A 20,877-nucleotide genomic window follows, 5' to 3' on the forward strand; every position below is an offset into this window, starting at 1 on the left:
GTGGCATATCTTTATTTTGTTATGACTTGAATTGTAAGATTGGTTGTTGTCCATTTAGTGAGGACAAAATCGGTCTTGCCAGCATCTTTAAGGGTAGACTGCCCATGCATACCTTTTTTTATATGCTTGGGAGCAAGATGTTCTAGCATCTCTTCTCTGTGCCTGTATAAACTTCTGTGACATTTTATTCTAGGTACCAATTACTTGAAAATTTTGCTTACAAAAATACATAGAGAGAAGGGGAAAATTCACCTCCTGAGCTCTACAGATAAAATCTATTTTGTGTTTAACTTACTATGCCTTTTCTTGTTAGGCAAAAAAGCTCCCATCTTGTTTAAAAGAGACATGATTGAATCAATGAAGGAAGGTTCAGTTGTTGTGGATTTAGCTGCAGAAGCAGGGGGAAACATTGAGACTACAAAGCCTGGAGAAATGTATGTTCATAAGGTGAGCATTCTACTCAACAGATCATTCTCAGTTTGCATGAATTCACATTGTATTTTGTAAACTGTATGCTGAAAGTGGGTAGCTGATTTTGCTATCTGGTCTTAAGTAATCCTTTAGATTTGCAATTGGTCACTAGTCATCTCTATAACAATTTGAAGATTTTTAAAGAAACAAATACTTCTGTACAGTGTTAATTTAATAGTGTTAAGTGAATTAGACTTTCAAGTCCAGTGATTTGTCTGCTGAGTTGAGGGTGTGGTTTGATGTCTATGTCTTGGTCTGCCTAAAGAGACAGTAGTAGAATCTTTTCTGACTTGATAATCATCTTCCATAACAGGTTAACAGTCCTTGTCATAGGTAAACTAAACAGGTTCAGACTGTGCCATTGTTTACTTCGGTGCAAAGTCTCTGGCTTAGCTCAGTATATTTTCAGCTTCAGGAGGGTGCTGTCTTTGTAATATGTCTTTATCTTCGCCAATATGAGTGTGTCTGCCCTAGAGTATCCAAACTAGGAGTAACATGAATTGGCTCATTGAAGTTAGCAGTTTTTCTCTGGACTGAACCAACTACTTTGGGTTTGATCCAGTGTTCATTGGCTTAGTTGAGAGCTTGTTTTTCTCCTTTTTGGGTTTTATTTCTGGTAGTTGTGAGAAATCTACTAGCAGTTAGAGAAATTTGGGTGATTAGTTATTTGGTACTGTAAGGACATAATGCTGTTACTAGGGAAGCCTGTAAAACATATTGCTGTCATGATTTTCATTAATACAAACAAGACTCTGTGTGTATATATAATGAGTCATGCATTGTATTTGGCTTTGTGGTTTTCTAGGGCTTTTGATGTCATTGCTTAAAAACTGAAATTAGTGTATGTAGGACAGAAATAAGGTATTTGCAGGATGAATTTATATGGAGCTCTTCTAATCAGAGTATTACCCCTGAATGTAGCATGCTGACACTGAGCTGTGGAAAAGAGCAGCAGTGCAGATATATTAGCAGTATAGCAGAGCACTGCATTAAGAAGCCAGAGCTCCTGAAAGCATGTGTGGATCTTACCTGTAGGTTGAGGGAACAGTGTTAACCAAGTCCACTTGAACATGCAGAGTGTATGGCATCCTCAGCTTCCCATACTTCCAAAAGCATGATAGCCAGGTATACTCACTCACATTTGCTCTTTAAACAGTGTGGATATATTATATTACTTATTTACATAAGCATGAACTGAGCATATTACTTGTACAGGTAGTTAGCTCTGAGGAAACTCCCTTCACTCCTTTGTCATAGAGAAGGTTGCCTCCAGTGCATGCCCTCCAGAAGGACTGAGAAGATGCCAAGCATTGGGCAGGATAATCTGTTACCTGGTTGCATTAAGAAGCTAAGTTCTGAGGCAGTGGTAGGATTTGGAGAGCACAAGCTCTTGGACCAATACATCTCTGTGTAGGCTTGTTGCTAGTAGCATTTAAGGTGTTGGGTTTGATCGTGTTGAATTCTGTAACTGCTGTGAGTAATCCTCTTACAGCTTAATAATGTTAGAGCTGCAGGTAACAGTTTTAGCTGGGGTTAAACATGGAAATAAGTGAAACAGGATATATATTTACAGAAGGATATATTGGAAGAGATGCTTCTTCTGAGATTGTACTAATCCTTAATATTGTATATTTTTTTTTCAGGGTGTTACACACATTGGCTACACAGATCTGCCTAGCAGAATGGCTACTCAGGCCAGTACTCTGTATTCCAATAATATTATCAAACTCCTAAAGGCTATTAGTCCTGACAAAGAGAACTTCTACTTTGATCCAAAAGATGAATTTGATTATGGAACTCTGGATCATGTTGTTAGAGGAACTGTAGTAATGAAGGTAAATCAATAAATATTCTCTTCTTAATTTGTGATTACATACTTCTACATTTATCAGTGTTGTCTCTTCAAAATGCATTCAAAGATACTGCATGCCAATAGACTTTAGATGGAGTTTGATGAACACTGGGGTCAATTGTGTTTTGTATTCAGATATTCCTCTGTCTGGGTTTGTGAAGGAAAACCTCTTTGCTTTTGTCATCTTGTCATGGTTAAACAAATGCATAGTGTCTATTATTGAAAAACAGGAAAAAGATTTAATTTACATGTATTCATGTGATAAAAACGTAGTTATTTAAAACATGTTTGAACCACCACTACAACATCCTTCCTTTATTGTTTTTTAAATACGTACATGTTTCTGTTCTCAGAAACTTCAGAAGAAAAATGTGGAACTAGGATGTGCAGGATACTTTAAGCTCTGTTAAGAAATAATAAAATAGAAATTAGGGCATAGGCCAGTATGGACTCTCTTCTGCAGCTATTAGGAAATAATAATTTGCAGTTTAGGTAAGAGGCATTAATTTCTGATGAGTTTTTCTGCATAATTTTGCCAACATTTTGTAATGCTTATGATAGCTACTCTGGAGGAGTCTGATGTTGACTTCAGCTCTCCCAGACCACTGAAATGGTATGTACAGCTCAGGTCTGACAGCTCCACCACTTATTCCTCCAGAGGCCTGGAAAACAGCAACAGTATGAGACATCATACTTGGTACCTAGCTGAGGTCTGGGCAGGCTATGATTACAGTTCAGATCTGTAGCAGATTTTGCTATTTCCAAGACCCTGTTTTATTTTGCATAAATGTTTTCCTTTAAGGAACTTTATATTTTTGTTTTGTCATCTGTTTTCAAGCCTTGTGGTGTGTTTCCATCAGGTGCTCTTGGACATTGATAATAAATCTTGTGCAAAAAATGTGTAAACCCATATGGTTAACTTGGTCAGGCTGTACTTATCCAGATTTGCAAACTTTTGCTAAGGCATAAAAGGTGTTCCTGGGTCATGGCTGTAGGATACTAAGACTTACCTGAGCTGCAGGTTTAAGAAGAGTAGGCTCCTCTAACTATAAAGTGTCTGCCATGTTAGGTATAACTGTACATATCTCTTGTCAGGATGGCAAAGTGATTTTCCCAGCACCTCCACCAAATAACATTCCTCAAGGAGCCCCTGTGAAGCAGAAGACTGTAGCAGAGCTGGAAGCGGAAAAAGCAGCTACTATTACACCCTTTAGAAAAACTATGACTAGTGCATCTGTATACACAGCAGGTAGGCAACTTCCAGAGTTGGGAGTATCAGTGTAGAGCACTTCTCATTTGGCTAATATTTTAAAATTGCTCCTCATCTTACTCATTCAATTTAATAACTGTTTGGGAGAGCAGATGATTGGCTGGTGTACTCTAGTGCAAAATCAGTGTAGTGTAATAATTACTTTTGAGAGGGAAAATAAAATTTTAGAAATTTAACCAGATTATTAACATTTCAAACAGTGCTGACTCATGCTGTGTGAATGTATGTGTATTTGGCTTTATTAAAGGCCTGAGTTCTGAAGGACTCCTGCTAGGGACTGTGCGTACTTTGCAGCAGAATCAGTTCAGTGTCATTGCTTTCTTCAAACTTCAGTGTATTGTATGAGACTTAAATGCCCACAATCTACTGAAGTACTAAGAATAAGACACTTGTCTTGACAAATAAATATTATCTCTTCTTGTCATTTGTTATTCTGTGTGCATCAGAACTTCTGCATGAGGAAATTAATAAATTGAGTATTATTAATTTTAACTGCTGTTCTTCATATGCCTGCTTTGAGTCTCACGAGTAGTATCTCAACATGACTGTGACTCATCTACATTTTTGCTGTAGAACAGGAGACTGACAGGATTCAGTGTAGAAATGTATCTTTGCTGCTTTGTGTACATGTGTAACAAAGATGTGCATATCATATTTATGGTGTTATTTTCTATTGTAAAAGAAACACTAGCACTGAAAGAGTGTGGTAGTTGACAAATATGATCCACCTGATCTTGAAACAAGCCAATGCACAAAACTGTTTTGCTATTAGCTCAATACTGGACTCCTGTTGTACAGAGTTTAAATGTAAGAAATCACTGAGAAGTTATAGAAGAGTTTTGCTGTGGATTTCTTCCAGGTTTAGCTGGCATGCTAGGACTGGGCATTGCGGCTCCTAATACTGCTTTCACGCAAATGGTGACGACGTTCGGACTAGCTGGAATAGTGGGGTACCATACAGTATGGGGTGTGACTCCTGCTCTTCACTCTCCGCTCATGTCAGTAACTAATGCTATCTCAGGTAAGTAGCCATCATGCAACTGCTTATTTTCTATTTGAAGTAGGCACAGATCATTTTACCCAAACTTTAGACAGAAGTCTCCTAATACGCCTTTTAAAATGCTGAAGAGCCTAGTATTACTTTGCATGTCTGAGTAGGACACCCAAAGCATACTTTTTCTGAGAGTATTTATTTTCAAAAGAAGGGCAAATGTAGTGCTATGTACTTTTAATTTTATAAGTAATTTTTCACTCCTAACCTCTTTGCTTTAAAGTTTGTTTTACTTTGAGTGTTGCAGTCTCTCCTTTCATAGAACACATCTTTCGTCCCATCTCTCAAAAATGTTGACCTGAAAATAACTTGTTTTTCATATTTTCTTTTTGCCTCTCTTCAAACTATGTGTTTTGAAAGGGGAAAAAGAAAAAAATTCATAAGTGAACCATAAGATTCATAACTATAAATATGTTCTATATCTGTGTGCGTACATATGTGACAGGTTGAGTCTGATCTACTTTGTTAAAAACAAAATTTCTTTTGTTGAACAAGTAGTCAGAGGTTGACTCCGTGCTTGGGGTACTGTACATCAAAGCTGTATTCATATACTATTTTTTTTCTTTTAAAACATGTTTGTATTGCTGAAAAAGACCATGGTAGTCTTTGTTTAAAAAATAATGTGTAAAGCAGGGGTCAAAATTAGAGTTGACTGTTATCTGTTTGACAGCTGAAGGGAAGCTTTCTGTAGGTGTAGAGCCTTTTAAGGTTCAGTAACACTTTTTTCCCTTTTAAACAGGGCTGACTGCAGTTGGTGGGCTGGTATTGATGGGAGGAAGCTATCTCCCTGAAAACACTCCTCAAAGTCTAGCAGTGCTTTCTGCCTTTATCTCTTCAGTCAATATTGCAGGTATGAATGTTAGATTTTCTCTTGAGGGTAACTTTAAAGCACTTGTATAATTATTTTATTTATTTTATCTCTTTAATTGTATAGATACCGGAAATAGTCTTCTGGGAGTAGAATTTGAGACCACCCATCAATAAAGAACAGCTCCTCCCTTCCCAGTTTCCCCCCCCCCCCCCCCCCCCCCCCCCCCCGGCTCCCCTGCCTTCGATTTTCATAGTAGTTACTGTATCTAGTTTGCACACCCTGTGGAATAGCCCTTTTTTTTGGAAACATTTAAATGTACATTTTTCTTTTACAGTATTGTTTGGGTGATGGTTATATGAAATATATTTTCCTGTATATCCCAAGATGGTACTCATTTGTCCTTGTATTCTTTTTCCTACTTGAAAAATATACTAATGGCATAGAACAAAATTCTGCTTCCTTGGGTTTCAGAAGTCCCAGCTTCATGAACAAAGATGAAAAAGTGGGCAATGTGACTTATAAATACTGCTTTTTGCTAGAAGAGATAGGGAAAAGGACATAGTCATAAACTAACCTGTATCCTACAGTCAGTGTAGAGCCAGAGCAAGTCCTCCAGGCTTTCCACCTCCTCCTTTTATGAATTTCCTCAAAAAGTTAAAGACAACAGGATCTCACCCTGATTACACCTTTATTTTCTGGTGGTTTTCCAGACTACTAGATTTTCAGAGGCTTTGTTGGTGTCAGTTGCTAACTTTCTGTGGTAATACGATGTAACCAAGTATTTCTCTTATACTTTGGTGTATATAGTTTCAGATTTTATCTTTGTAAAATTGCTTTTTTTTTGGCCAGGTGGATTTCTAGTTACACAGAGAATGCTGGATATGTTCAAACGTCCCACAGATCCTCCTGAGTACAACTACTTGTACTTCCTTCCTGGTGCTGTATTTGTAGGAGGCTATGCAGCTGCACTCAGTGGTGGTTATAATATTGAACAGGTAAGAAGATAACTTTGTGGCTCAGCCCACTGTTCACAGCATGGTATGCTTCTTCTCTGCCTTACTCTGTTGAGGAATAAATAGCAAATTAGCCATGGTTTTTCATCTGCTACGTATTCCCACAAGGCCAGTCTGAAGTTGGTTAAGTTTAAAATCGTACCCCGGATGCTGAATCTGCAAATTTTAAAACTTTTCAGCACAGAGGGATGTACAGGAATTGTACTTATAGCATCTTTTACAGCAAACTTTTGTTTTCATTTATTTTAACAGTAAGAAAAATCAATGTGCTTTGCTCTCTGTGTTTGGAAAAAGTGAATCCAAACATACCTTTATTCCAGGGGCTTGTATTATATTTTTTCAGTTATCCAGACATGTACAGATCAGTTCATTTAAGTTTGTTTATGCTTTTTGAAAACAGGGGTTCACATGTGCCATAAGCAAATTTTGAAACTGTTCCGATAATGAACGGGACTGTTTAGCTTTGGGTTTGTACTAAAGAAAAACTTTATTCTGAACTTGTCATGCTTTGAAGTCAGCCAGCAGCCAAACACCACCCAGTGCGTTGCTCACCCTTCCACTCTTGGTGAATGGGGAAGGAGACTGAAGGAACACAAGAGAAATCTGTGGGTTGAAAGAAAAAAGTTTAATCAAAACAATAACAATAATGGAAAGTACAGAGAGCTAATGCACAATGCAATTGTCCACCACCTGCCGACCAATACCCAGCCTGCTCTTGACCAGCTGTCAGAGGCCCCAGTGGAGAGAGAATCCGCCTCCTTTATGTACTGAGCATAATGTCACATGATACAGAATACTCCAGTGGCCAATCCGGGTCCGGCACTCTGTCTGTGCCCCCTCCTAGCTCAAGAAAATGTAACTGTTATGTGAAATCCAGGTTGGGTACTCTGTGTTCCCTCCCAGCTCAAGAAAATTAACTGTCCCAGCCAAAACCAGGACAGTCTCCATCCCTTATTCCACACCATTTATGTTGTGCTCAGGTTCCTGATACACTCTAATAACCACCCCTTTCCCTGGTCTCACAGGTACCATTCTCTTAGTCTATGTGTCATCCTTCCAGAATGTCAACTGAGTTCATTTAGTCCGTACTTTGGGTTTGCTCTGTCATGACAGTCTTTTAAGACTAGAGGAATAAGGCAGAGTTGGCCCAGTTGGTGGGGCAGGTGACCTTGAATGTGGCTGGAGGATAGCGTATAGTCTCTGCTACAATTGGAGCTCATGGTACAGATAAACCAAGGTCATAAAGTGGGAAGAAGTTTTAATAGATACCACGTTTTAGTTGGCCAAACACATCCTATACAACATTTTCTCACAGTCAAGAGTTTTGACTTCAATTAAGTAATGTGACTTACATTCTGGAGACATCAGTCCTTTTGTGTAATAATCAGAAATATTTTTATAATGATTTTTCAGTTTGTCTACTTCATAGATGCATGTTGATGTTTTCCTTATTTTAAAGATGATGTACCTGGGCTCAGGCTTATGCTGTGTTGGTGCCTTAGCTGGTCTGTCCACCCAAGGAACGGCTCGTCTTGGAAATGCTTTGGGTATGATTGGTGTTGCAGGAGGTTTAGCGGCAACTCTTGGAGGCCTTAAACCCTCACCTGAATTGTTGGCACAGATGTCAGGTGCAATGGCACTTGGTGGTACCATAGGTATGTGTATGATATTATAAAATAACAATATATTCTCTATACATGGATTTATGCAAGCTGTATTTACACAAAATACTGTAGAGCTAGAGGTGAATTGACTTGTATGGCTTGTGTATGTTGTTTTACAAATATGTGAACAAAGAATCACAAGTTCCAGGGCTTTCTAATGTATCAGGATGTGGTAAAGAATGGGGAGACTAGTGAAAGAGCAGGAACATATCTCTGTTAGGGAAACTAGGTATGCAGAAGTGAATGAACTTGCCCAACTTGATACTTCAGTTCTTGGCTGAATGCTGCAAAATTGCTTTTTTTACATTGTGCTTTCATGACAGAAAATGTTGAATTTCTCAATATTTAGTGAAGCATCTAAGAACATGATATGCTTAAATCTTCTGTCTAATTTCCATGATATCCTCACTGCACAAAATACACATATGCATCTGTCAGTTAAATGCCATAGAAATTTCTACTGTAGAACAAACTTTTCCATTGGAACAGGCATGGTGTGCATATATTCATTGCACACTGAACCATGATACATTAATTTCTAGCTGCACAGATTCGTTGTGTTTTGTAAGACTTACCTTCTGTCTCCAACTCTCAATAGGTTTGACAATTGCTAAACGCATCCAGATTACAGATCTGCCTCAGCTGGTGGCTGCTTTCCATAGTTTGGTTGGTTTGGCTGCTGTGCTCACCTGTGTAGCAGAATACCTGATTGAATACCCTCACTTTGCTACTGACCCAGCTGCAAACCTCACCAAGATTGTGGCCTACCTTGGCACGTACATTGGTGGAGTGACTTTCAGTGGCTCTCTCGTTGCTTATGGAAAACTGCAAGGTGAGACCTTCCATTCAGAATTAAGCATTTGTTAAAGGTTTTGGTGTCATCCTTGTCTCCCCCCACCGCCTCCCTCTGAATTTAGCTCTGCCTTTTAGACTACTCTGTGATTGGAAAGAAACCTTGTATTTTGCATCAGGTAACAGTTTATATGTTTTAATTCTTATATGTACTTCTGTCTTTTTTATTCTATTTAATTTGTGTACAGCTTTAGTTATGAAAGGTTTGTTTTCAGTGTTTGGACATACTACTGCTATTAATTGCCAAGTCATGTAAGCTTCCCTCAGTTCATCTTGTTTAGAAATGTGTAGCTTTAGTGTTGTTAAGACACTGTTTCTTTAACTGATTTTACTGAACTTTTATGTTCACAACTCTGTATTCCTGAGCAGACAACTTAATTGAAAATTTAACTGCTGGACTCGGTGAGCACCGCTAATATTTATGGGGTTTTGTTCTTAATATTGAAGGCTTCATTTAGGTAGGCAGCTTGCAATACTAGTTGAGAGTGCCTCACTTTAAACCATTCAGTTCACTGTTTACCTATTGTGCAAATTCCATGTGCCATACCTCTTACCGTTTTAGTAAATACACCTTCTAAATTAAATACTCACTAATTCCTGTTTCTTTTGCACCTGAAGGTTTCTTATTGCATTTATTTTTGGTTTTGTAAGCATACAGCTTTTGAGAAACTGAGGTAATATCTGTACTAAGAAGTTTCAGCTAAGAGCTTCCTATTACTAATCCTGTTATTAGCCTTGCAATAGTTCCTTTGGGAAACATCTGTTTGCTTTCTTCAGTGTTTATGAGACCAGCCATTGAAGGAGGAAGCATGACATGGATGGAAAGCTGTCTTCTCTAATAATCTTTTGAAGGATTTGTCAGTAGTATGTATTTCTGATGTGTTTCTGCTAAGTAGTTACTCATTTATCTTTTCTTTTTTTTTTTTTCCTCTTCTCCATCTTACGCCTGCCATCACCTCCATCATTTGTGCGCATGTCCCTGGTGAACTTCACTGCCTGTCTCAGCCCACTTCCCTGGTGGTTTTTGTTGTGTTTTTTTTTTCTCCCCCTTGCATTTTCATATCAGCATGATATGCAATAATAAGCTTGTCTATACTATTGAACTGGAGGTAGTAGGTCACACAATTTGACTCCCAAGACTATCAGTTCACCCTTTCCCTTGAATTCAGGTAAATTTAAATGAGGCACTCAGTGAGTAGTTACATGAAAGGTAACAGATAAACTTGCATTATGTTTACTCTTTGCTGTGTTGTTGGGGAGAAAAAAGCCAACCAACCAAACAGCCCTAGGGTGAAAATAAATATGTAATTGTCTTTTAAAAGTGAATCGCACAAATACCAAACCCTCTTTTGCCCTCAAGTCTCTGCCAATGTGGGAAACTGTGGGAAGTCAGAGTAAGCTGTGGGAAGTGACTTAAAACATTTGAAAGCATTTTGGGGTTGTCTGCACAGTCATTTTTTTCTAAGCACACATCTGTACAAGGAAGTTCCAGCTAAAAGCTTTGTATTGCAAAGCATCATATACAATATGCAAAGACTTGGGGCCAGAATGAAAGTATGTGGGTTGTTTTTTTTTTTTTAAAAAAAAGGCTTCTCAAGTGAAGAGATATTTGTGATTATTCTGAAGCACTTCAGCAAGATTAAGAAGTAAAATGAGTTTAAACAGGAGTATTTGAGAACCTAGAATAAGTTTGAATGTCTTGCAATACTGAGTCAGCGCAAGGTCTCAGTTTCAACTAACTTGTTTTATCTTCTGCTCCTTCTTTTTGCTTTTTTAAATTTTTCTTTTGCTAAGGTATTCAGTGTTCTCTGAAGGCAAGAGTCAGGCTTTCCTGCATGTATGTGTCAGTCTCTGAATATGCATTTGATTGCAGGTATCCTGAATTCTGCGCCACTGCTCTTGCCTGGTCGACATGCATTGAATGCAGGATTGCTGGCTGCCAGTGCTGTCGGAATGATTCCATATATGATTGATCCTAGTTACACAACGGGAATTACTTGCTTAGGTTCTGTGTCAGCTCTCTCAGCCATAATGGTAAGTTGGGGAATTGTAGGATGTGAAACAAATTAAACAAGCAGTTTGTTCTTAAGCTTTGCAGACTTCCACGTAATGATTGTATTTTACCATCCTCAGTCACAGCTGTCATAGTGCCTGTATGCTAACTTGCAGTAGCAAGTAGCAACTGATTTTCCTAAATCTAGCTGTAAATTAGAACTCTTCCAGAGAGCAGGTGTGTATTTATAGAATTACCTTTTGCAGCTGTAACTCAATGGAGTCTTTTATGTGACAAACTGATATTTTAAAAGACTTTTTGGAAAGTTTTCCGTGAAGTACTTAAGAGGTCTGGATTATTCCTATGTGTAACTTCCCCCAGTCACTCATACGAGCTGTTGCAAAGTTTACCCTGAATATTATCATTCTGTAAACTGAGTCTTGTGAAGACTGCTCAGTATGAATCCTTTAATGGTATGAACAGTTCCATGAAGTTGGGAAGATATTTTTGCACTAAAAATGTGACTTAAGTGCAGCATGAGGACAGTGGAGTGCCTTCCTGTCCTCTCTCAAAAGGCAGAATTGGCAATTCCAATCCTCGGGCCACAGCTGGATGGTCTCCTACATTGAAAATACTTGAATACATTATTAAGTAACTTGGTATTTATTTTTCAGTGCTGCAGGCATACTGTCTTCTCTGCATATTCTCCTTAGTTGTAGCTTATACTGAAGTATTTTCTTTCCTTTTCCAGGGTGTCACTTTAACAGCAGCTATTGGAGGTGCTGACATGCCTGTAGTTATTACTGTTCTCAACAGCTATTCTGGATGGGCTTTGTGTGCTGAGGGCTTCCTACTGAACAACAACTTGTTGACCATTGTTGGTGCGCTCATTGGCTCCTCTGGGGCCATCCTCTCTTACATCATGTGTGTGGTAAGAAGTCAGCAGTTGTGCTTCTTTTCCAAGTAATGAAAAACCTTACTTAGCATGATTGCTAGGAAGATAAGCAAAGAAGACTGAACTTCTAGTCTGTGAACACCTAGCAGATTCTTGACTGAAACGGTCAGTTTAGATGTCAGTCATCTGTCTTTGGTTTGGAGAGATACATACTTCAAAACTGAGGAAAGCTTTTGCATTGACTTGGGCATTGAGGGTTTGAATCTGGGCTCAAATAGATATGATTGCAGTGCTAAGCTGGTTTTTTTTTTTTGTCATATCACTCTGCAGTGTTGTTAAATTTAAGCTAAGTTTAAAATTTGTCAGTAGGAGATACTTTTGGTAAGCAAACAAAAATATTTGGTTCAGTTAGTAATTTAAAGTTTGTTTTTTGCAGTGTAGGGGTGTGATACTTTCTTCAGAGCACCTACTTTGAAGTACCACGAGGTGGCAGCATGCTTTCATTAATTATCGCTGATACTAATGACTGTGTCAGAGCAAACCTGAGCTTCAACTCTTGTAAATCATATTGCATTATTAGTAACGGTCGTCTCTTCTCTGGAACATTTGTACAGAAGTCTCTTGTTTTCCCATGTCTCTCTCCTTTTCGTTTTCAGAGTTGGAGCAGTAATGACTTAAAATGTCACAATGCAACAGCCACCAACCTCCTGATTCTCTGTTGTGTAATTGTTTCGCTTCTGATCTTGTGTTCTTGTATGACCAGTGTTTCTGTTCTGTTGTGATTGTTTTGCTTTGGTCAGCTCTGGCTGTCTTCTTTTACTTTGTCTCTGCTGATAAATAGTGGTGTAACCATGTTAGGAATGTTCAGTATCATTCATTTTCATCTCTCTCAAGGAAAAATTTCATAAAAACTTAGAAAAATTATTTTTGTGCAGCTTTGTAGAGGTGAGTTCAAATGAACAATCCCGGGTATGAATTTCAAAGAATTTTTCTTGAACATTTTGTATTTCCTTATCAAAAGGAAATCAAGTTATATTGCTCCTGGGACATCTTTTTATATATAAATATATATATATATATTTGTATACAGTCAGCTATTTAGTCCATATGAGTAGAAAGATGATGCTTATGGGCAACACAGGTATGAAAAGTATGTTCTTTAAAGATCAAATTCTTGTAAGTGTTTGTGAAGGTATGATCTGTTGGGTATGTATTTACCAGTAGGCACAGTCACTCTATACCTTCAGATTTCTTTTACTCTCCCCTTCATTTTTAAAAAAAAATTTTTTATTACTAGCTTCTCTCAGCACTCAGAAGAGGGTTTTGAGATACTTGAATCTGTTGGTTGGAGGAATCTAGGTAAATAAGAAGCCTGGAGAATAATTAGCAAAATACTTACACAGTGACAGAGTGGCTCTCCTTTATGTATTTTTTCAAGTTTCAGGAAGTTTAGTTTCTGAGGTAGTATTCTAGAAATCTTGTGCTGCTTTACATAAGCTTAGACAATTAATCAGCCATAAAAATAAAAATTATTTTATATAATTTCTGCACAATAAGCAGAATAACTTATTTCTAGCCCAGAATTTTTCTTTTCTGCTTTAATTCATTTAATGGAAAACATTACTTTTAAAAGGATTGTTATAGTCAGGAGATTCAGTATCATTGTCTTAAAGTTGCATTTCAGGAGAAAAAGTGCTCAAGAGTTTAAGTAAACTCTGCTTTAGGCTGTTGCAATCTGTGCTAATGAAGCAACAGTTTCCCCTCCCTTCTTTTTCTTTCCCTCCCGGTAGTATCACTTCCATCCAAAGCAGTATATTGAAGCTTATCTAGTACAGGTGAGAAGGTGTTTGTGGAAACATATTAATAGTTGAAACCATTTTACTTTTTCAGTTACTTTTTGTGATAAAGCAGTAATCATCCAAAACCTATCCAGATAATCTCTTAATTCTTGAATTGATAAAACTGACCAACATGTATTCAGATAACCACTTAGTTTTTGCACTTGTATCTTGATTTTCCACCTATCCCTCCTTGGTAGGGTGAGTGTTTTTATTTTTCCACTAATCCGTATTAGTAGAGTGGGTTAAGGACTAAGAATTTAACTTCAAAACAAAAGAGCAAGAGCCTGTAATGTTCACTCATCTTACGAATTTTGACTTATTTTAAAACACTAACACAACGTGTCTTCTTCAGTACACTTGATTGTATTAGCATGTCCTTCTCGCTTTTTTTTTTTTTTTGATACTTGACAATTGTAACTGTAGTATTAGAATCAGTATGCTTAGGGATGGGGAAAATGCTTCGGGCCAAAGAGGAACCTTTAACTGGGGTGATCAAATAGAGCAAGGGAAGGTACAAATTGTGTCTTGTAAATTGTATGCTGGCCCATCACCTGTGTTAGCCTTGCAGTTTCTGGGGCACAGTGGAAGGACTTGGAGTTCTCAGGAGTTGAGAGTTTGATTTTCCATGGGCTGTAAGCTCCTGGCCAGTATCACAGCACAGCATAGAGGGCTTTTTCCTGGTGGTTTGATTATTTGTGAATGGTGATGACTCCACTTTATTTGTACATGTTTGTGGTCTGTAGTAGTACAGAAGGTGAAACAGGCTATAGAAGAGTTTCCACACTGTCCCTGTGTTGAGTAGTTGTATTGGTTTATTGTTGCTTGATGAGGTCTCGTCTCATTCTGAAGCACTCTCTGCTACCCTCTTTTTTTTTTCTTGTTTTTTTTTCTTCCCCTCACAGGATTCTCACCTCTTTCCTTGGCTCTTTGGTTCGGAGCCAGGCAAGAGTGCCTCAGTCTCATGCTTGCTTTGTGGAAATTATACATTTTTTTAAAAATTTTGGAACTTCTTTTCCTTTGATCTGGTCATACTGTTGTCTTTTGGTTTAGATAGGTGTAGAAGGTGCTTTGCTTCTTGTATGCACAACATCTTAAAAGGGTCTAGGCTGTCTTACCTGACACTGCTGTAATATACGAAGTAGTCTGTTTTTCCATTTGACAATTTAATATTGTGATACATGTCAAAGTCATTGTGTTCTTAGAGGGTGTGAATTACTGTCTACATCAGACGCTAGAAAGATGCTGATTGCACTACGTTTGTGTGCCTTCCTTACGGTGTATGAAACAGTGATGATTTATCAGGTTAACCAAAGGTTCTAACATCTTCATTGTGCTTCCTAGATGATGAATTTCACAGAATGGCATGTCTTCTCAGGCTATAGCAAAAAACCTGTGAAGTTGCATCATTTGAAATGTCAGCAGAAAATGGACACTTGGAAGCATACTTTTGTGTGGGTGTTTCACTTGTATGTGTCCTTCTGCAGATCCATTCTTAAATTTTGCTGTGGTTTCTGGGATAGCACAGCAGATGTATGACACGGGTTTAATTAAAGAAGCAATTTATCCTGTTGCTTTCCTGCTTCTGAAGTTTTGTTTACTGCAATTACAAGTTTTGCCTACTTCCAGATATCACCAGATTCTGCTTTGGGACCACACTCACAAGAAGACATGCCAGTGAAAACATAGAGCCACTGGCTTTTCCTGGCTATGTATCTAAACAGAGCCAAATTTTCAGGATGTGTTTTCCTCTTAAAGATCCTAGTTTAAGATCTCTTGTTCCCCTTTGCTGCTCAGCCAGTAAGTTAATGGCCCCCTTCAGTTCATTACAATTTGTTTTGCGTTAGCATTAGCTTAATTTTGTGTCGCTTCTTAGTATTGTTGTGTTCTTCCCAGTCTTGCTGCTGTAGGAACTTTGCTTCTGTGCTACCTGTAAGCTATATGATTTCTGTGCTGCCATATAGCAGTTCTATAGCGTACATGTGGAATTGCTCAAGAATTTAAGAGAATATTTTACAGAAATGGTCTGTATGTGTGTATATATATGTTTTTTAAAAACCCTCATAAAATATGCATTCTTTTATATCCTCTCTTTTGAGAACAAAATGAGACCAATATTTGCTCTTCGCATTGTTTTTTTCCTTTGTCTTGGGGAAATGCTGATGCTCTTGTCATTACATGCATAATGTAATTCTTTAAAAGCTGATGTTTGGCTATTGTGTTAATCTGTGTCTCTGTTTTAAGGACCCTCTTTTAAGATGTTTTGAGTTGTAAGCAGGCAAAACCAGCAGATAAATACTATTGTTATGAGGGCTTTAATATTTTCACAAGTTTCTTTTGTGGACATCTTGTTTCCTTTTTTTTTTGATTTCATCTTTAGCTGATCACAAACCTTCTGTCTTTCAGGCTATGAACCGTTCCCTTGCAAATGTGATTCTAGGGGGCTATGGCACCACATCAACAGCTGGTGGGAAGCCGATGGAAATTACTGGAACCCACACAGAAATCAATGTGGACAATGCAATTGAAATGATAAAGGAAGCCAATAATATTATTATTACTCCAGGTAAGACACTCTTGACTTATGCAGCAAGATGTTCAGAGGATGTATTAATAAAAAACCCTAAACAACCAAACAAAAATCCCAAACAAAAAACTGTAGCCTGTCTTGCAATTGCAACAGAGCAGCAGCATGTCAAATGTTGACTGGGTCTGTGGGATCTGTTTTTGTTCTCAGGTCAGTCATCATTCCTCTGTGTAGACAGGTGTATGCCACTTCAGTTTTCCTTGTGTGTGTCTCTTCAAACTTTCTCCTACTTATTTAGATTTTAAATTCTTCAGGACAAAGACTGTCTTTTGTAAATTATGTTTATAGGTAATTTTGTGTGCAGCTGTTGTGGTGTGAGTTTCCAAGCACTACCACATTACCAGTAGTACCAGTAACAAAATACCTGTCAAGTTACTGAGGGGATTTTGTTTATGCTTCTTGTCTACCTGCTCAACTCTGATTTGTTTTGTTAAAAACATGACAGAAAAACATCTACAACTTAGTTAGCATACAATAAATACTAGAATTAAAGTAGATAAAATCCTGAAAACCAAAGCTGTGAGTTTGCTGTAGGCTCATATGATTCAATAGCACATTCCCTGTTAGGAGAGGTCAGATAGTGAATACCTTAAGACTTGTTTTTCTTAAACTGAATGGTACAACTATGGTGTTAAATTTATTTTAGCATTAGAATGTGAACAGTCTTTTTACTTCATATTAAATCAAAACATCACTGAGGTAGAGTTTAAATTTGAGAAGTTACCTTTGTTTCCAACAAAGCTTCCAAACATCTGCAGGGAGTTTGCTTCTTGCTCCTGTGGTCAAACCTCGAGGACATTGTTAATAACTTACACTCCGTTGTCTTCCTGGGCAATGTTGCTCTGATGAATTAATTCAGACAAAGACTGAAAATATTATTTGTGGCTGAAAGCCGTAATTAATTACTAGGTTTGCAGTATGCAAATCCAAAATTTTGTGAGGATAGTAGTGGTGATGTAACCTGATAGTAGCCTCATGATAATTTTTCATCATACCTGTCTGAAACTTTTTCTGATGAAGTAACACTTTTTTTGTGAAGCTGAAATAAGTTATGTAGTTTGACTGGTCAAACCATTACACTGTTGGTGGTCAGAAGGCTGGGAATACATAAGTATCTGGGGTGTGTGTGTGTATATATATATATATATAAATTTTTTTGTTTAATTATGAGACCTTCTGTCTGCACTGAAACAGAAAAATAGTTTACAATTTGGAAATTCTTTCAGGTTATGGTTTGTGTGCAGCAAAAGCTCAGTACCCCATAGCTGATTTGGTGAAGATGCTGAGAGAACAAGGGAAAAATGTCAGGTAAGTACTTTCCTTGATGAAAAGAATTACAGGTTCTTTGTTTTGTTTGTTTGTTTGTTTGTTTGGTTTTTTTTATTCATTCCATTAAAATCCCTTACAAGTCTTTGTTTGGCTTAAGGTTTTTTTATGTCATGCTGATCTCTCTCTCAAAAATACCAGCAGGAGGAGTGCTCTAGTCTTACTAACCTATATCTGAATATCTAGAAATTTCATGGAAATTTCATGCTTTATTGTAAAAGATGCCTTATTCCCTTACACCTTTGTTAAATTTGGGGTTTGGAAGTAGCCCCAGCAGTTGGAGAATAATTTTTTTTGTTGTTGTTTTGGTTTGGTGTCATGCTGAAGTTCAGTTGAAAAGAATGGCTTTAAAATGTAATACTACTTTATTGTAGCAACAAAATCTTGATTAGCTCCTTTAGATACGTATGCTCTGCCTTTGAATATAGTAGTATTTTTCTACAAAACAATGAAGTTTATTGTAAAATAAAACTTTAGTATAGCTTTTTGTATTGTATTCAAGAGAGAGCGGACTTTTCTAAAGTTGAGGAGGTTGGACAGCTCTGTCAAAGCAACCACTTTGTGCGAATATGTTACTGTGAGAAGTAATCACAATAGCTGATTTCAGTGCAGGGAGAATAGTTTTAATTCATGCTTGTAGTCAATAGGGAGAGAGCACAGGCCCAACTTAAGTGCTTTGTATTGCCTCTAGGGAAACCTCCATTAAAGGGGATTGTTTACTCGGCTAAAACACCTTTAACATTTTTTTTTTAAAAGTTCTAATTTCCTAAGGAAATAGACCCCTCTGTTTGGGGAATAGTTAAAGGGGTGCAATGGGAGTAATTGGATACAAATCAGGAAATGAGACCCTCCTTCAGTATGGAAGAGTGTTTGCTGGGGTTGGTCTGGTATGAACTGGAAGAGTAGATAGGGTAGCAGTCTCTGCACCAATAACATGGGACTGACTTCTTTCCTGGGATAAGTGACTTGTGTTAATAGAAATAATGCTTACTACTACACAGCAACGTTTGTATATATATATAAAAAAATGTGGACAGTAGCATCCAGTTTTGGTTGGCATGTTTGAAACAGTGCTGAAAACAATTAATCACACTACAGTGTTAGATGTCCTTCTCAGGTTAAAGATCCACAGTCCACCCTGCCCTTTTATTCTTCTGCTAACCCTTTCTGCACTCTGGAATAGCTGAAGACAGTGTGTATTGATGAGAGATGTCTTGCAGATGCTCAAGAGCTCCTGGTTTTGGACTGATGTGCTACAGATAGTGCCTCTGTTAAAAGTAGATCTGTCTGATACATTCCTCGAAATTCTTTTAAGTCAATCCATGTGATGTTACGGTAGCAGCAGGACTTTAGCTTCCACAGGATGTACTATCTGATTTCCCTTTGCCCTTCCAAGCATTAGGGCTGTGGCATGTTCTCTCACACCATGCTTTGAAGGTTTCTACAGTCTAATTTGTTCAGCAATTAGTGAACATAGGAAGGTCTAAGGATGTAAACTTCTGTCACTATTTTAGTGTAACCTGAATCTTCACAGTATAAGTTAGAGGTCTCTGGAGATTGTCTCGTTCAGCCAGCCCCCTTGCTCAAATCAGAGTCAGGTGGAGCAGGTTGCTTAGGGTTTTGTTCAGTTGGATTTTGAATATCTGGTCTCCAGAGATGGAGACTTGACAGCCTCTCTGGGCAATCAGTTCCAATGTCCAATCACCCTTAGAGTAAGGGTGTATTTAATTTTGCGACCATTGCCTCTTGTCTGTTCACTGTATACCACTGGGAAGAATTTGGCTGTGTCTGTCTTGCTCACCTCCATCAGTATTTATACACAGTGATAAGATTCCCTTGAGTCTTTTCTCTTCTGCAGGCTGAAGAATCCTGGATCTCAGCCTCTCCTCTTGTGGCAGATACTTCAATCTGTTAAGCAACTTAAACCTACTCTTACTGGGTTCCCGTAAGTTTTTGCTATTGAGAGCAAGGCTGCTGTTAGAGTTCTTGGAGTATTGTGTGGAAGGATTATTCGAGTGCATGTGTCCAGTCCCATGGATTTATTTTTTCTGGAGTGCTGCTCCAAAAAGCAGAGATAAATTTTAGGTGCCAGTATAGGCCTCGAGTCCATTCCTCCTTCAATTTTTCATAGACCTTATAGATATTAAAAGTCCTGGAGAGCAAACATGGTGCCTCCCTTGCTGATTGTTTGGGAAACTAACTATGGTAACTTAAAATTAGTCAAGGCTTGGTTTTCATTTAAAACAAGATATTTGGGCAGATGCTGGTTAGCCAGACTCATTCTCTGATTTCCATGTGTTTGTTTCAACTAGATGGTGTCTTTTCTTTGGAATCAGTACTCTAGCAGTTAGTGGTTTTTGTTTTTGTTATTTTCTTCCACTATTTTACCAAGCTTAATGAAAAGTAGCATACAAGTTTTTGCAGTGTTCCACGTCATGTGTTATGATGGATAACAGCATGGTGGTTGTAGAGTTTAGCAGCAATTACTTGTTAGTTTACCCAGAATGTTGCAATTTTGCAAATGAAATTGCTTTATAGATGTATTTGCTCATGCATACATCAGAAATGAGGGTGTGTGCTGGTGTATCTGCTTCCTGGACCAGTTTTCTTCACACCGTACTTCTCTGTGTTTAGCAAAAGCTCTGTGTGAGTCCAAATTGCATTCAAAATCTTGAAGACCTGTTAGCTGTGCAACAAAAGAACCTTCCCTGACTGATGCGATGACAATGTTGCGTGCTTTTGGCTTTCCTTTCAGTGCTTCTGTGGGGGCAAGCTTTATTTTTTATCAACACTAGTGAAATAAAAAATCATTGGTTTTGCCTCTTATGTTGGCTTTGCAGGGGAGAAATGTGAATGAATCCTTGAAATGACTGGCTTATACTTGAAATGAGTAAATTTCAGGAAGGCATCACTGCAGTGGTTACCTAGTATTTTAATGAAATAAATCTGTATTTACAGTTTGTGGTAATTCAGGCCTTTCATCACTTTGCGGAGCTCCCACGGTGTTCATTGAGTGCAGCTGCTGTCCCTCTGGTTTCAGTAGGCCTGGAGTGCCTCGGGACCCTACTTTGCTCACCATCCAGATGTAGTGACACTCTCACACATCCGCTGTGGAGGGGTGCCAGCATGGACATACGATTGTCATCAATTTGTAATGCCCATACTGTGCCAAAAAAATTGTGTCTTGTCATATGGTCTTTTCTTGCTTCATGGCTTACGGTTGATCCAGAGGAGCTATTGTTTTCATTTACTTA

The 20,877-nt window shown here is 38.0% G+C and overlaps 1 protein-coding gene across 2 annotated transcripts in view; it reads left to right on the forward strand.

Moving 5' to 3' along the window:
• NNT (nicotinamide nucleotide transhydrogenase) overlaps positions 1 to 20,877 on the forward strand; it is a 58,784-nt gene that overhangs the window by 26,048 nt on the left and 11,859 nt on the right. For both annotated transcript variants that reach the window (XM_074931359.1, XM_074931358.1), the window contains exons 8-19: positions 314 to 447; positions 2,115 to 2,306; positions 3,419 to 3,572; positions 4,453 to 4,614; positions 5,384 to 5,494; positions 6,305 to 6,450; positions 7,928 to 8,123; positions 8,731 to 8,964; positions 10,858 to 11,018; positions 11,729 to 11,908; positions 16,117 to 16,276; positions 17,524 to 17,605. In XM_074931359.1, the coding sequence (XP_074787460.1) occupies positions 314 to 447; positions 2,115 to 2,306; positions 3,419 to 3,572; positions 4,453 to 4,614; positions 5,384 to 5,494; positions 6,305 to 6,450; positions 7,928 to 8,123; positions 8,731 to 8,964; positions 10,858 to 11,018; positions 11,729 to 11,908; positions 16,117 to 16,276; positions 17,524 to 17,605 (1,912 nt within the window). The remainder of the gene's footprint in view (positions 1 to 313; positions 448 to 2,114; positions 2,307 to 3,418; positions 3,573 to 4,452; positions 4,615 to 5,383; positions 5,495 to 6,304; positions 6,451 to 7,927; positions 8,124 to 8,730; positions 8,965 to 10,857; positions 11,019 to 11,728; positions 11,909 to 16,116; positions 16,277 to 17,523; positions 17,606 to 20,877) is intronic.

Source organism: Athene noctua, chromosome Z (genome assembly GCF_965140245.1).
Source record: "Athene noctua chromosome Z, bAthNoc1.hap1.1, whole genome shotgun sequence".
Lineage (NCBI taxonomy): Eukaryota > Metazoa > Chordata > Aves > Strigiformes > Strigidae > Athene > Athene noctua.